The 14,296-nt window shown below is 35.4% G+C and overlaps 1 protein-coding gene across 1 annotated transcript; it reads left to right on the top strand.

Moving 5' to 3' along the window:
* Nucleotides 1-6,668: 6,668 nt before the first annotated feature.
* LOC127428646 (alpha-2-antiplasmin-like) lies at nt 6,669-14,227 on the top strand. The gene is made up of 8 exons (XM_051677133.1): nt 6,669-6,778; nt 7,723-7,794; nt 7,929-8,121; nt 8,292-8,435; nt 8,610-8,798; nt 8,925-9,067; nt 9,180-9,384; nt 13,284-14,227. Exons 2-8 carry the CDS (start codon nt 7,738-7,740, stop codon nt 13,727-13,729), a joined length of 1,377 nt encoding a protein of 458 aa, XP_051533093.1. The 5' UTR covers nt 6,669-6,778; nt 7,723-7,737; the 3' UTR covers nt 13,730-14,227.
* Nucleotides 14,228-14,296: the final 69 nt, after the last annotated feature.

The following is a 14,296-nucleotide window of genomic DNA, read 5'->3' as shown; positions in this document are numbered from 1 at the left end:
TTATAATGCATATATTTACTATAATTAGTTCCGGTCTTTGAATCTGATTGGAGGAGAGTCAGTCCAAGAGTCCTAATATAGTCCAATAGTACCTGGGACCAAGGGCGTAGCAGCCAGAGGGGACGTAGGAGACATGTCCCCCGCACTTTTTAAAAAATGTGATTCAATCCCCCACACTTTTCCAAGCCAAACCCATACGGAGTCAAAATTGTGGATTTGTATACAGTTTTCTTTGCATTTTGTTACTTTGGGCTGATTGAGCAACCATCCAGCCAATCACAGGTGAGTTTCATGAGCTGAAACAACCCTTACGTAATAGGCCGTCGGTCAGGCAGTCTAATCAACACGGATCCATTCATTTCTACAAAATTGCTTTCAACAATGCTCATTTATCCATGTTTTTATCAGCATTGATGTTGATCTAAATTAATAATCTAGAGACGAGGAACATGCAAACGAGAGTTATTTATCGGCATGTCGTTCTTGATTGGCAGCATTACGTGAAATGCACTGCAGAAACAAAAACAAAAACAAAGGACAATCCTTCTTTTAAGCACACATTGTAAGTGGAGTTAATGTTAGTGCCTGAGTCTTCATTAAGTTATGCTTTTTACATTATGTTTGTGAGGTAAAAGTTTGATCAGTTCTTTTTGCCAATTTAAGCAGATTACTAGATCTGTGTTAAATATGTAAAGCTATTTTTAATATCAGCTCCTGTTTTTTAACTAGATGTTGGTGTGCAGTCAACAAACTGTAAGAAAAAAGATAGATCTGCTGTGATCTTAGAACATATTACTGAAGTGAATAGATTTGTGGACACACTTTTTTATACATGAAAACGTATGGACATTAATGAAACTCATGATAATATAAGGCTAGTACTGTTGTCTTTTGATAAAAGTCATGCTCAGCAGCTCACAAACTGTAAGAAAAAAGATAGATCTGCTGTGATCTTAGAACATATTACTGAAGTGAATAGATTTGTGGACACACTTTTTTATACATGAAAACGTATGGATGTTATTGAAACTCAATTATTATAAGACTTTTATTGTTGTCTTTTGATAAAAGTCATGCTCAGCAGCTCACAAACTGTAGGGAAATGATAGATTTGCTTTGTTCTTGTAATGCATAAAACATCTATTAAAGTCTCTTTGTAGGTCTTTAGACATACAAATTTTAAAGGATTACTTTTTTTTTTTTTTTTTTTTTGATCGATGATTCAGTGACTAACTCATTTCACACAAGACATCACCAGGTGGCATCACCAGAAATGGTCACTGAATCATTAAATGGATCTGAATGAATTTTGGTGAATGTAGTCAAAACACTCGAGTCACTTGGATTTAAATCCTACAATGCACAAGCACAGAATAAAAAATAAAATTGTGCACATGCACAATTGTCATTATTGTCATTGATTAAATAATTTATTCAGGACCAGCTTGTGCTCAGTCTTTTATTGTCATGTGTGAAACAGAAGCAAAAGTGCTCCAAAAGATGTCATTTATTTTTGCAGCTAATTTTGCTCAATTTTGCATTTAATTTGCAATACTTGAATCTTTAAAATACTACAAATACTACAAGTATATAATACTTATATATTATATAATACTTATATCATACTTGTATATTAATATATACTGTAATATATTAACACTGCACTGTAAGTTTTGGGTCTGTGCGAGCACTTTTAAAATGACTGCTACGCCTCTGCCTGGGACGCTTCAAATAGTGGTGAGGAGTTTGATTCATTGATCTTAAAAAAACTTAATCCATCACTCCGACAGACTGAGTGGTAAAATTTCCATCATGGTCTATTTTTATCCGTCATACTTGTTTTCATTTCATGGGCTCTACTATTGAAAGCACGCAAAGTGCCAGCACAAAGCACAAGTGGCCGTGGGTGGGAGTGTTTGCACTGTGGGTGTATGCGCGCAAACTGTGCATTTATTGTATGTTAATGAAGTGGTGCAAAGTGCAATTTGCTATTTTCCTGAGAAATAGGTCATTGCTCTAAGATGTTTCAAAAGCACTTCTGTTTGCAATGCAAAATCTATACTCAGTTCCTGCATTTAGAGTTTGGAGATTCCACCACAGGTGGTAATAAAGTTAATGTCCAAACTCCAAGACAGTGGAAGATCAAATTATGTCCATGACGATCACTGTTGTAGCCATTTTATGAAACAATTATGAGATTTGTGTTAAACTATCTATAGGTCATTGTTTATTTTTCAATTATTATTATTATTGTCATGTCTATATTTACAATTGTATTTATGATCTAATTTGTATTGGCATTTTTCCACCTGTTGTGTAGTAGTGATTTTTAAGTCACTGCAAAAGGAGCTGGTGGAAGAAGCTGAAGAGGGTAAAATGTTTGGATTTGGTATGATTGTTTTGAAAACTTCGTTATTATGATTGTAATTTTTTTTTATTATTTTAAGAATAATTTGTAATTTTTAGAACTATTTTTTGGTTTCATTTAATTTTTCAAAATCAAAATCGACCGGTAGAAGTGAAGTGTGTTCCGAAACAATCACTGTTAATACTAGCCATGATTTGTGTGTCAGTAGATGAAAATGATTAATAATACTTACATTATAATTTAACGGAGCGTAAATTCAAATCCTGACGAGAACAACATTTTCCATGCATATAAAAAGAGCGTCACATTCAACAAGGACGCACACAGGTAATACACAAAAGAACGTAAGTCAATATTTCTATTCTTCTAATTCATTGCATACAGTCCATTTACACTACCAACTTCTTATGAATGTGCTGTCTTTTTTTATATCACTGGTGCTTGACAGGGAATGGACTATATAATAGGATGCAGATGCTGCAATAACCGGAGAAGAATCTCCTAATTAAATTGCACGTGACCCAGCCCATAGCGCCTTGCGAGCGCGATTTCGCCAAACCCACTAGCACTGCGCTTAGCACTCTTAATATAGGGCCCCATAAGTACTAGGGCTACATTCAGGGGTGTAGGATCCATTTTAATGGCATATACATTACAGTCGCTCAAATAAGATTTTTAAACTTTGCGGGTTGTGTGCACTTTAAGAGGAAATAACTGTCTGGTCTGAAAATTTTAAAAAATGCATACATAAATGTACAATTTCATGGAAATTTTTCAGTGTATCTGATATCAACATAAAGTGACACAGATGAAACGCACACATGTCTGAAGCTCAGTTACAAGTACTCCATCAAAATGCCTGGGAATTTTGCTCTGTATGTAATGTTTGCACTTAGATTAAATGCAAGTATAATTGGCAGAAACGATATGCCACTTTTTTGCGCTTTCATTTTGTTCTTATACTTTTTTGCACTTTATTATCATGCAGTAACACACTGACGTAAGATTGATGTATGTCATCATGAAAACAGAGACCATCTCCTTGAAATCCGAACACAACTGGTCAAAAGGGATGCATATTACCAGTTAGTTCACTTGTGATCAGATCTCCCAAAACACATCTTTAATACCAGGCAATAAACAGGGCACATGGGAGAATAAGAGAGAGAGTGAAGTCAAAACTGATGCACTACGTTAAAATATTTATTTATATATATATATTTTTATCTGTCAGAATGACAGACAGCTTTTGGATTTATCCATCAATGTTTAAAAAAATTTGTAAAATTTTCAGTTAACGCAACCTGTAACTGGTTCATTACAAAACACAGGGTCGTTTACCACCAAAAAAATTTAACAATTCGTTCACTTAAATTCGCTTCGAGTATGAGACCAACTTAAGGCCTGAAACGTAGTAAACATTATTTACTTGTTTGTTGAACTATTGTATAAAAGCAAAATCACAATGGCAATCCTGCTGTTGTTCTGTACATCAACACAGCTGTGATACCTGTGTGATATTGATTATGTATTTATTTTCTAGATTTTTCCACATAAAAGGACCTATTAACTTCTAGGAGATTAAAAGAGGCCTCAGAAACCCATTAAGCTTGTAATCAATACATTTCTGTTCGCAGCACAGTGCTCTTGAGCCAGCTTTCTTGTTGACATCTGCTTTTCACTTCACAAACCACTAAATTCATGATTGATAGTTCTCACAAGTGTCTTTGAAAGGACTCTGGCCTAGCACTGCCTAAAGAAATGATCACAGCCTAAAGGAACTAAGAAAGTTAGTTCAGATAGGGAAGAGCAAGGAGAGGACAAAGACATGTTCTTGTCTGAGAAGAGTTGAATGACACGAAGATAAATAGTGGGCATACACTGCTGCCTTTACTGAAACTCTACACAGAAGCAGCAGGAGACAGGCTCACAGACCTGCTGAGACACTAACAATAGTTCTCTGTGAGAGAGTGAGGATGAGATTTCCTTAAGTCATCAGTGTGTTATGGGAAATCCTGATGAACCCAGGGTTGCGTTACAGGTGAACTTTTTGTAAAAATAAAATAATAAATAAAATAAAAAAATATTAACATTTTATTTATTTGTTTTGTAAAACCAAAACAACAGAGAATTATAATCAGACCAATGAACAGCCAATCATCAAGAGATTATTTAATTATTTAGGTGAAGCCAAAAACTCTAATAATACAAAGTTGGATCAAACTTAACTTGGGACAGCTTTGTTTACTTGCCACTGGTCCAAACACATATAGTGCCTATAACAATGGCTTCTTCACATGTAATGTTTTTACATGGAACAATGAGAGGTTATAAAAAAAAACTTGACCATCCTCTATTAAAATTGTTACATTAGTTATGTTTGGAGTCTCAGAGACCTCAGACATAAAACCTGAATAAATACAATTAATTTTCACATACTAAGATTATCTGATTAGCATACATACCTAGAGATACTTTTTTTTAGAAGAATTGTTTTTACAATGTGTTTTGCAGGGGTCAAAATGACCACACACAGAAATAACATTAATAGCTACCAGTCCCATAACTGAAAATTTTTAAAATATGGCTATTATTGTTTTTACATATACATCATAGTCCTCTGGTCAACCTCAATAGAACATGAGGGTTAACTGAGAAATTGTGGCACTGATCAATAAAAAATAAACTGTTTTTGGCCTTTGAGTTATATTTGAGTAAATCTCATCTTTGCTGCACATCTTAAAGGTGGATATTTTTCCCCCCATTCTTCTTGTCAAAATTGTTCTACTGGTCTGTGACTAGAATTTCCAAAATTATACATAAAGAAAATGTGTTTAGGCTGTGGTTTCTTCTCATTTATTACAAGGATTTCATGGACAGCCCCTCTTTGCACATGATAGATGGTGTAGCCCGATCCAGTATGTCCTGGGTCACCCTGACTTGATTTAAGCCTGCAACCTTAGCATTTGTTTGGCCACCATCACTCATCACAAAGAAAGTGTGGAAAGTCATGATGTACATGTTGATCATGGTCCAAGATAGTAAATAAATTAAATATCCAAATTATTTGTACCTATAGACTACAGTTTCATTTGTGTCTATGTAACAAGTTTGATAAAGATATTATAGCCCTTTAAATGCTGTTTTACAAAACAGAAACAAAGTTAACACTCATAATAGTAATGGTATAATAGTAAAAATGTCAATTAATGATTACATTATCTTCTTGATAATAATACTGTGTGTTAAAGTTTAATATCACATCTGATGCATGTGCAAGCTTTGTTCAAACCCTGTGTTCTCACCAGATATTACACAAGAAATCTAGAAAGCTATATATATTGATTTGGCGTCCCCTAGAGTCTAAAATAATGTGATTGTAAAAGCAACAAGCATGCAACCAAGAATGTTCCTTTAATGCCGTAGGACCTAATATTTGCCAACCAGTTAGTTGCAAGCCTAGAAACACACTTTTAATTTAGGATTATGTTTGTTTTGATTTAGTTAAATGTTGAGTGTATGTTGTAAATTTATAACGATATAAAAAACTGAGGATTTTGAGATGCTTAAAGATGTTTAATGTGAAGTGTGTGTATCATCTATTCTGTACAATTCAATATAGACATACATTTGAATGTTGTTTTCTACAGAAGTTGTCAGTTGGACGTTTGACATTGAGTCTAACAGTGGGTGGGACTAAGGATTCAAGGTTCTGCGTAGGTGGTGAACTGGACAAATAAATTCCATTTAAGGGCTTTGGAAATTGCAACTGCAACTAATTCTAGTACAATTACAAAGGCAAGATTTAATAGCATACTTTTCAAGAAATAATTTGTCTCTTAAAAGTATGAGAGATGTATTACTACACAAAAGATTATCTAAGTTAGTTATAGATAATGTATAATTTTGTTGTTGTTATTGTTCATGTTAAGGAGATTGGTTGGTAATTTAGTGGAATACCCTCCTTGAACAAACTGAAATATTGTTTGTAATACTTTCACATAATTATTTCTTTAAATATAATTTATGAATACAATTGAAAGCATTCCAAAAATGAATAATAAGGTTTGTAAGGACTGTCATGATTTATTGGTCCGACATTCTATAACCGCTATCCTGTCTAAGTTTTTTTTTTTTTTTTTTTCTAACATAAACTAAATAAATAATTAAAAGTTTTATTTTAGCTTCTGTACCTATTTTGGTGTCACATGTGGGGATTCTTTAGTTTGACCGTAGGTTCACATATATTCATATTTACATTTAAAACAAAATGGTGACACAAGTCAATGAAGGATAAAACATTAACCAACTGCGCAGTGTCTAACAAGATTTTACTCACAGTGATCTGTCTTGGAACTACATCATTCACTCTCACCATATTTATCACAATTTTCCTGCCATTTTGGTTTGGTAAGTTTAAATTGTCTATTTCAACTTCTTAAACAGTTCTGGACATTAGTTGACCATACAGCCATTAAGAAGGTTGAACTCTCCCTGATTTCTTTAGTTTAGCACTGGCTTATTCCTAAATTAGCTGAAATCCGGGCATGCATGTGCATAAGAAGAAAATATTTATAAAATGACTACAGCTATTATGAAATTTGAAAATCTTTCTTGCAGAAATAATTTTGTTTAGTGAATTAAACTGTGAAGACCTTTCATAAACCATGAGTAATTTCTGATTCTTTAGCAAATGTTACTAAAACATGTCAAATCACTTAGTATCATAATTTATATAAAATAACTGTATTTTGTGCTGTGGAACATATGTAATAGCATGGTGATTATTTGAAAACATTGCTTCAAAACTGTCTTGTTTTGTGCTGACTCATGCAGACCTTGGGGAAACCCACCAACATATTTATGTTTAGTTCTCATATAATTTAATGGGTTTTTTTTTCTTTGCATTTTATAATGGTTCTTATAGTTTTCTTAGATAAGTAATTTAACATTGAGACTTTAGTCAAGTAAATTTTGCAAACATTTAATTTTTTTATTTAATATTTATTATTTTATCACATTAATTTATATTACTGTATTATTATTGTTGTTGTTGTTGTTGTTTTGCTGTTATTACTTGATACATTGTTTACAGCTGAAAAAATGTCTTTTATGTAGTCTTTGGTGGATTGAGTAGCACTGTATCTTCAAATGTGTGTAAACACCAGACCCAATTCTAATATTATATCAGTTAAAAGTACCAAAAGAATTTCAAAAATCAGTTATGTGACTTGAAAAAAATATATATCTTACTGTGCAACACAGCATTATAACATGTGATAACATATTATTGCCAAATATTGTCTTTCTCTGAAGCTGTAACATTGGCAGATGTTCTGTGTTGTGTTTTCCAGGCCTACCGTAAAAACATGAAGCACTGCCTAGAAGTGCTTACACTGCTCTGTTTCTTAAGGTTTGGACTTATGGTAAGAAACAGCTTCTTCACTATACTCTCTAATGTAAAATTATAATCCTTGTCCATCCATGTCTCTCTAGCTTTTTTCTAAAAAGCCCACACAGCCTTAAATCTGGCCATTTTTATGACTCTCTTCAATCCCAGGCTTCTAATGGAACGGATAACGGCAAAGGGAATTGCAATGATATCTTAAGTCTGGAGGCTCAACGTGCAGTTGGTGGTGCAGTGGTTAAACTTGGCTTGGAGCTTTTAAAAAATCTACAGCCTGGGCCTGAGCAACCAAATATAATTATATCTCCTCTGAGTGTCTCTCTTGCTCTTGCTGAGCTTGCTTTGGGTAAGCAATTTTAGCAGTTGTTAGCGTACACATACAGACATTAGGGGGAGTTTGCCTAGAAATGAAAGTTCTGTCATCATTTACTCACCTTATTGTTGTAATTTTTGTATGCACTAGATATTTCAATACAAAAAGAAATGCAAATATCTATCTGGTTTTTAACTAATTAGGAGCAAGAAACAAGACAGAGGAAAAGTTGTTAGAAGTGCTTCAGCCACAAGAGCTGACTAATTTTCATGAAATCTTAAGCTGTCTCCAAGAACAATTAACTTCCAAAGCTGTCAAAATGGCATCCCGACTCTACCTCAAACCAGGTGAGGATGTTTTTTTTTTTCCTCAGTCAGGCTCATCCTGATATACAGTAACTGAAAGATGACACTGAGCTTCAGGATCAGAACAAAACATTTGCTAACTCACTTGAAATGCTATTCTTATTCAGGCTACTGGTGTCTTTTGTAGGTTTTACAGTTGCTTATGTCTTTGAAAAGGTTTTAGGGTGAACCAGGACTTTGCGGACAGATCTTTGCACCTGTATAAATCTGAACCTGCACAACTGACCTCCATTGAGGAAGTCAATCAATGGGTGGAAGAAGCCACCAAAGGTCGCATAACCAACTTTATGTCTACTCTTCCACCTAATGTTGTTGTTATGCTGATAAACGCAATTCATTTTAAAGGTTGGTCCCATTCTGAAAGCAGTCATGACAGAAGCAGAACGTAATAAAAAATTAAATAGAAGTGAGTGGCAATGTAGCACCTTTTTGATTTGCTATAAACACAAACATTTCACTTCTTACTCTTAGGGGAGTGGCAGTCTCGCTTTGATTCAAAGTTTACTGTAAAAGATATCTTCTACATTGACAAAAAAACTTCTGTGAAGGTGGACATGATGATGGGATCTAAATATCCTCTCAGTATGTATGTAGACAGAAAGGATGGCACACAGGTACAACCTTTTCTGCTTATTTTGTAATTAATTGTGATTTTGTTCTTTATTTATTATTAGTATTTTCAAAATTTAAAAAAGGGTTGGTGTCCACCCCCCCCCCCCCCCTCAGGTTGCAAGGTTCCCTTTCCAAGGAAATATGAGTCTTTTGGTGGTAATGCCACTGCCAACACATGCAAATTTGTCAACTGCAGCTGCCAAGCTCAACATTTCAGACCTGTATGAACATCTCCCAAGTGAGAAGTCTATGCATGTGAAACTACCCAAATTTAAACTTGAGTACCGACAGGATCTGCGACAAGCACTCACAAACATGGGTAAGGTACAAGAGCCTGTTTTTGATTGACATTTTGCTGTGAATTTCATCAAAACTTGGCAGTTATCCATCATGTGGTATAACATGCCCTTAATAAGGTTAAGTCCTATTTTGTCAGTCCACATGAAGTTGATCAATATTGTTGTGAAGTGAGAGATGACAGTTCAGTAAAAAAGAACTGTAAAAATCCTGTTATTTATAGAAAGAGTGTAGTTTAATACCAAGGAGCTCTAAAAAACCTGGAACAAGCTATCCTTTAGGATGCAATCATTTCAATGGCGTCTACTTGGCTAGTGCAGGCAAATGGAGGCTGCCATCTTTGCAAATGGGCGCTCAGTTCCAGGATGGGCTGCCATGTCACTGATCACTCATCAATAGCAGCAGATAGTGGAAAATATTGGGGAATATGGGAAAAAGTCAATTTCACACTTTTAAGAGCCCTTCAAAAACAACCTGTCACTTGGAAACGATGTAGTATAATGAAATTAACTAATTGCAATTGAAAGTTTCTTGAAGAAAAAAAATGGTCGGAAAACACTTTTAAAGGTCTGTCAATAGACCTTATTCACAACAGCACCATCTTTGATTTTTGACGGGAATGACAACAAGGCTTTGAGGGATAGACCTACACTATCTTTAAAGGGTCATTCAACACTAAACTACGTTTTCTGAGATTTTACCAGATGTTATACATTATAGAAAAAATGTAAGCATCCATTAATTTAAATTTTAAGAGGAAAGTGGTTAATTTAGGGATTTTTTGCATTCTTTTCATGTTTCTTGTTAAAAATCATCATCGAGTCAACGTCACACGATGTGACACTTCCATGTACAGTACTGCATCATTGCGTCATAAGTGTCTCATAATTATTAATGAGAATGCGTGGCCTTACCCTATGAGAACGTGCCATCTCATAATTCTTCATGAAAACATATAACCAGCACTTCAAACTCTCAAGCGCTTCAATTGAGAGAGTTAATAGTAACAGGAAGTGTGTGTTTAAGCCTCCCCGCAATGCTGACAGATGGACAGGAAAAGCTTTTAATCAATTGCAAAACCTTTTAAATATTAGTGCAACATGCATTTATAACTGTGGGTGTTTTCAAGATATGCAGTGAGGTGGACTGGGGCTAGGGCCGGCCCAGGCTCTGTTGGCGCCCTAGGCGAGATTTTGGATTGGCCCCACCCAGATCAAAATCACTGAGGGTGCTTCTGAATAAAGTGGAGATGTATCGTAATTACACATTTTTTAATAGATTAAATCATGTTTAAAGGCTACTAAAACAACATATATAACAGTTTTTCATGAACAAAACATGTATTGCTTCGTTTTTTTTTTCCCCCACATGATCTGTCACTGAAAATGACAGCAAAATGCTACATCTGCAGATAGGACATACATTGATGCAGCATTTTGTGCGTTCACAAAATGCAGGGATTTTTTGTGTGTTTGCTGGGATTCAAGGAAATCTGCTTGCCAATTTGCAGTATTAGTCTTACATATTCAGTTAAGCAGGTGTGTGCGATTATTTTGATACAGGGGTCACATCAGCCGTTAAGTAGATCTTGGAAGAGAGAAGATAAAAATTCAGCATAGTTGTATCTTTTAAGCCCAGAAGTAGAAGTGCACTCATGCACTCAATGAATGATGCACAATTTTCTGAAGTGAATACTGACTGATGGGATCATTCTGCGATTGCTTGAAGTTGTGCTGCTACTTTTCTATCATGTGTTAGTAAAACTGAATAAAGGCTGAATACAATTATTGTTTATTTTACCATACTTCAATGCAGTGGTGATTTAGTATTCAATTTAACACTCTACATCAGGAGTCTGGTGTAATAGTCAAATAAAATATTTGGAAATTATAGATTCTAAAAGCTTATTTTAATGTTTAAGTGGATAAAGTTGTTTTATTCTGAAAACATTATCAACCCGTTTACATGTTCATGGGTCATGATGTGGGTCTCGTCAATGGTTTGTTTGGCATTCAGCACACAACTGAATAATACAGGCTGCATAACACTGATAAATGATTACTGCCAGAGTAACATTCACATACAGGTGTGAGGGACTTCAGCATTTTACAAATAACACAAAGAACAAAGATGTGAAGATCTATTGGGATTTTACTGAAATTCATCACTGAAAAGGTTTGCTCGCAGACTTGGCACTAAACAGCACACGCATCCTCACGAATGGACACGGAGTGGCTGCATCACACTTTTCTTTTAGCATAATATTGCACTATTGAGCACTACGTTTTTTGTTTTTTATTTTCGAAGAGAAGAGAGAGCGCGCACATGGTTGCCAGATAAATTAAGTATGACATAAGGTGAAATATTTCCTATTTGTGCATGTATAAATCTCTGAATGGGGTGTTGCATCTATTATCTAGCAACCCTGGGCATATTAAAAGCTTGTGGATGCGCGGTAGGTCTCAAAGCCAGATAAATAAAAGATCTATTAATAAACATTCATGATAAATCGACCTGTGGGCAGTACTTTGCCCTGGTCTGCAACTGAGGGTGCTCTAGTTTCGTTTGAGGGTGCTTAGCATGAATGCTTTAGACTACAGTCCTAATCTTGGTCTTTTTTAAAAGAAGACACTTGGAGTTTTTTGGTGAAGTGAAAGCAAGCAGCAATATAACTGAAATTAAAACAACATTATAGAAGCTTAAATTTATTTTAAAGAAATTACACTGCACTTAACTTGCACTAAACTTAAATAAAACAAGCAAAAAATGTCCCACAGTGTCCGTGCCAGTTAAGAGGTTCTAAATAAGCTATTTCAAAGTAGTAAATAAACATCAACGAATGACATGAACAATCGTTAACTTGTGATTCTTACCTTTATATTGCTCTTTTTTTCTGCTCCTCTTCTTTGTGCCGTTTCCTGCCTTGCGCACCTGATAATTTGGTTCTTTTTTCACTCATTTTGTCCACATATGATAAGGATCCGATTATAATATAATCGCGTAGCGCTAGTGCTCAATATATGGGTAGAAGGGCTCACAGTCGTCACGAGAGGGCGCACTTCCGACAAAAACATAAAAAAAAAAAAAAAAAAAAAAGAACGCTGGTGCGGCGTCTGTCTGACTGTTATTTTGCGCCTTAGACAGCCTGTGCCATGAGCCGGGCCTGACTGGAGCTCGTTTGAGACGCAGTTTACATTGATTTTCCCACACACAAACGCTTTCGATCCATCCACCCATCCATCCTTAATGTGAATGTGTTAACCGATCTAATCACTTACTGTATATTTGTAAATAAACATCTTGGAATAAGTCTCAATTAAGCTATTAAAGTGTAAAAAAAATAAATAAAAATAAATAAATACAGAGTGCATGGCTTGGCATTTATTTGTGCATTAAATTACAGATATAAAATGACCAGTGTGATTCTATGTAATGTATTGTGAGCTTTACAAATAATTGATTTGTTCATTTTGTTAGGGGGCAATTGTGAGAATAGTTAATGCTGTTAAATGCGTTTGTTGAATAAAGTTGATTGACTTGGATCAGACAGTTGTTTTCCCTCCGCGCACTGAAAAATATCTTTCCAAGCAGTTTCAGTAGACAAAAAACTCCAGACAACATGAGTTGTGGAAAATTAGATGTGATCTAGGAGCTTTTTGACAGCTTTATACAGTGCACGTCACTGAAGAGAAGGTAAGTCTATCCCTTACACTTGGTTTCCCTTACAGCTTGTTATTCCTGTGTTTTCATTCCTGTCAAAAATCAAAGATAGTGCTACTGTGAATAAGGTCTATATGGAGAAACATGATTTTTGCTATAGGGTGTGGTTCCAGCATATACCAGCAGGGGCTAATGGGACCTGCTGACCAGCAAATTCCTGATCCCCTAGTTTTTACCCACACTCTCATCATTTTCTTTCAGGTCTGGGCTTGCTGTTTACTGGGCCTGAACTATCCAGAATCGCACATGGCCCATTAGTGGTTTCGGGAGTACAACATGCCTCAAGCATGGAGCTGAGTGAGGAGGGTGCCGAGGCCTCAGCCGCGACCTCTGTTACACTGGTGCGTAGTGTTCCTACTTTTGCAGTCAACAAGCCATTCATCTTTGTGCTGGTCGATGATGCTTCCTACACACCTCTCTTCCTGGGTATGGTCACCAACCCCAACCCTGGAGCGACAGCTGAACAAAGTGATGAGCCAAAAACTGAAACTGAAAGCAGCGTGACAGGAAACAATGCATCCCCGAAAGATGGAACACTGAGTGATGGCCCGCATTGGGAAAACATGCTAAGTTACGTGTTAAATATGTGGAAGGAAACAGTTCCTCAGCAGTTCCTCGGACATCAAGAGATGGAGAATGGGAACTAAATGAGAGATGTGCATGGATCTGTCCATATTACAGACTTTGCCAACTGTAATGTGCTTTTGTTGCTGTTAATGGCCTGCAACTCTTGAACACATTAGATGACCATAGAACTGATTCAGAGCTTATTCTTACCATTTTCTGAATAAGGTCCATAGTCTTTGTTAAGTCAGAAAAATTAATGGGCTGGGGGAAAGTAATATTAACCAGTTGGGGAATTTTACTAATAATTAAACAAGAGGTGCAGGTGTACACAATTGCACATTTAATTCAATCGATACATCATAAAGCAAAATCCTACTAAAGACGATTATAAAATGAGTAATATCAAGCAACATACAGAATACTTAAAAGGGGGATACCTCACCATGTACTCTAAAAAATACACCATGTTTTGGCAAATGTTTGTTGTGGAGAAGTATTAATCGAAATGTATCTTGCATCCTCACTTAGCATTTCTTTATGCTAACAGGGTTTATCAATAAATTTAAACGAAACTTAAATGTAAACGCCTTTGCGTCCTTTCCTTAGGAGCAGTAAATGCAATGACATTATAAATTTGGATAATAAAA

Source organism: Myxocyprinus asiaticus, chromosome 38 (assembly GCF_019703515.2).
Source record: "Myxocyprinus asiaticus isolate MX2 ecotype Aquarium Trade chromosome 38, UBuf_Myxa_2, whole genome shotgun sequence".
NCBI lineage: Eukaryota > Metazoa > Chordata > Actinopteri > Cypriniformes > Catostomidae > Myxocyprinus > Myxocyprinus asiaticus.
Note: the sequence above shows the minus strand (reverse complement) of the source record. Positions and strands in the feature narration are given on the sequence as shown.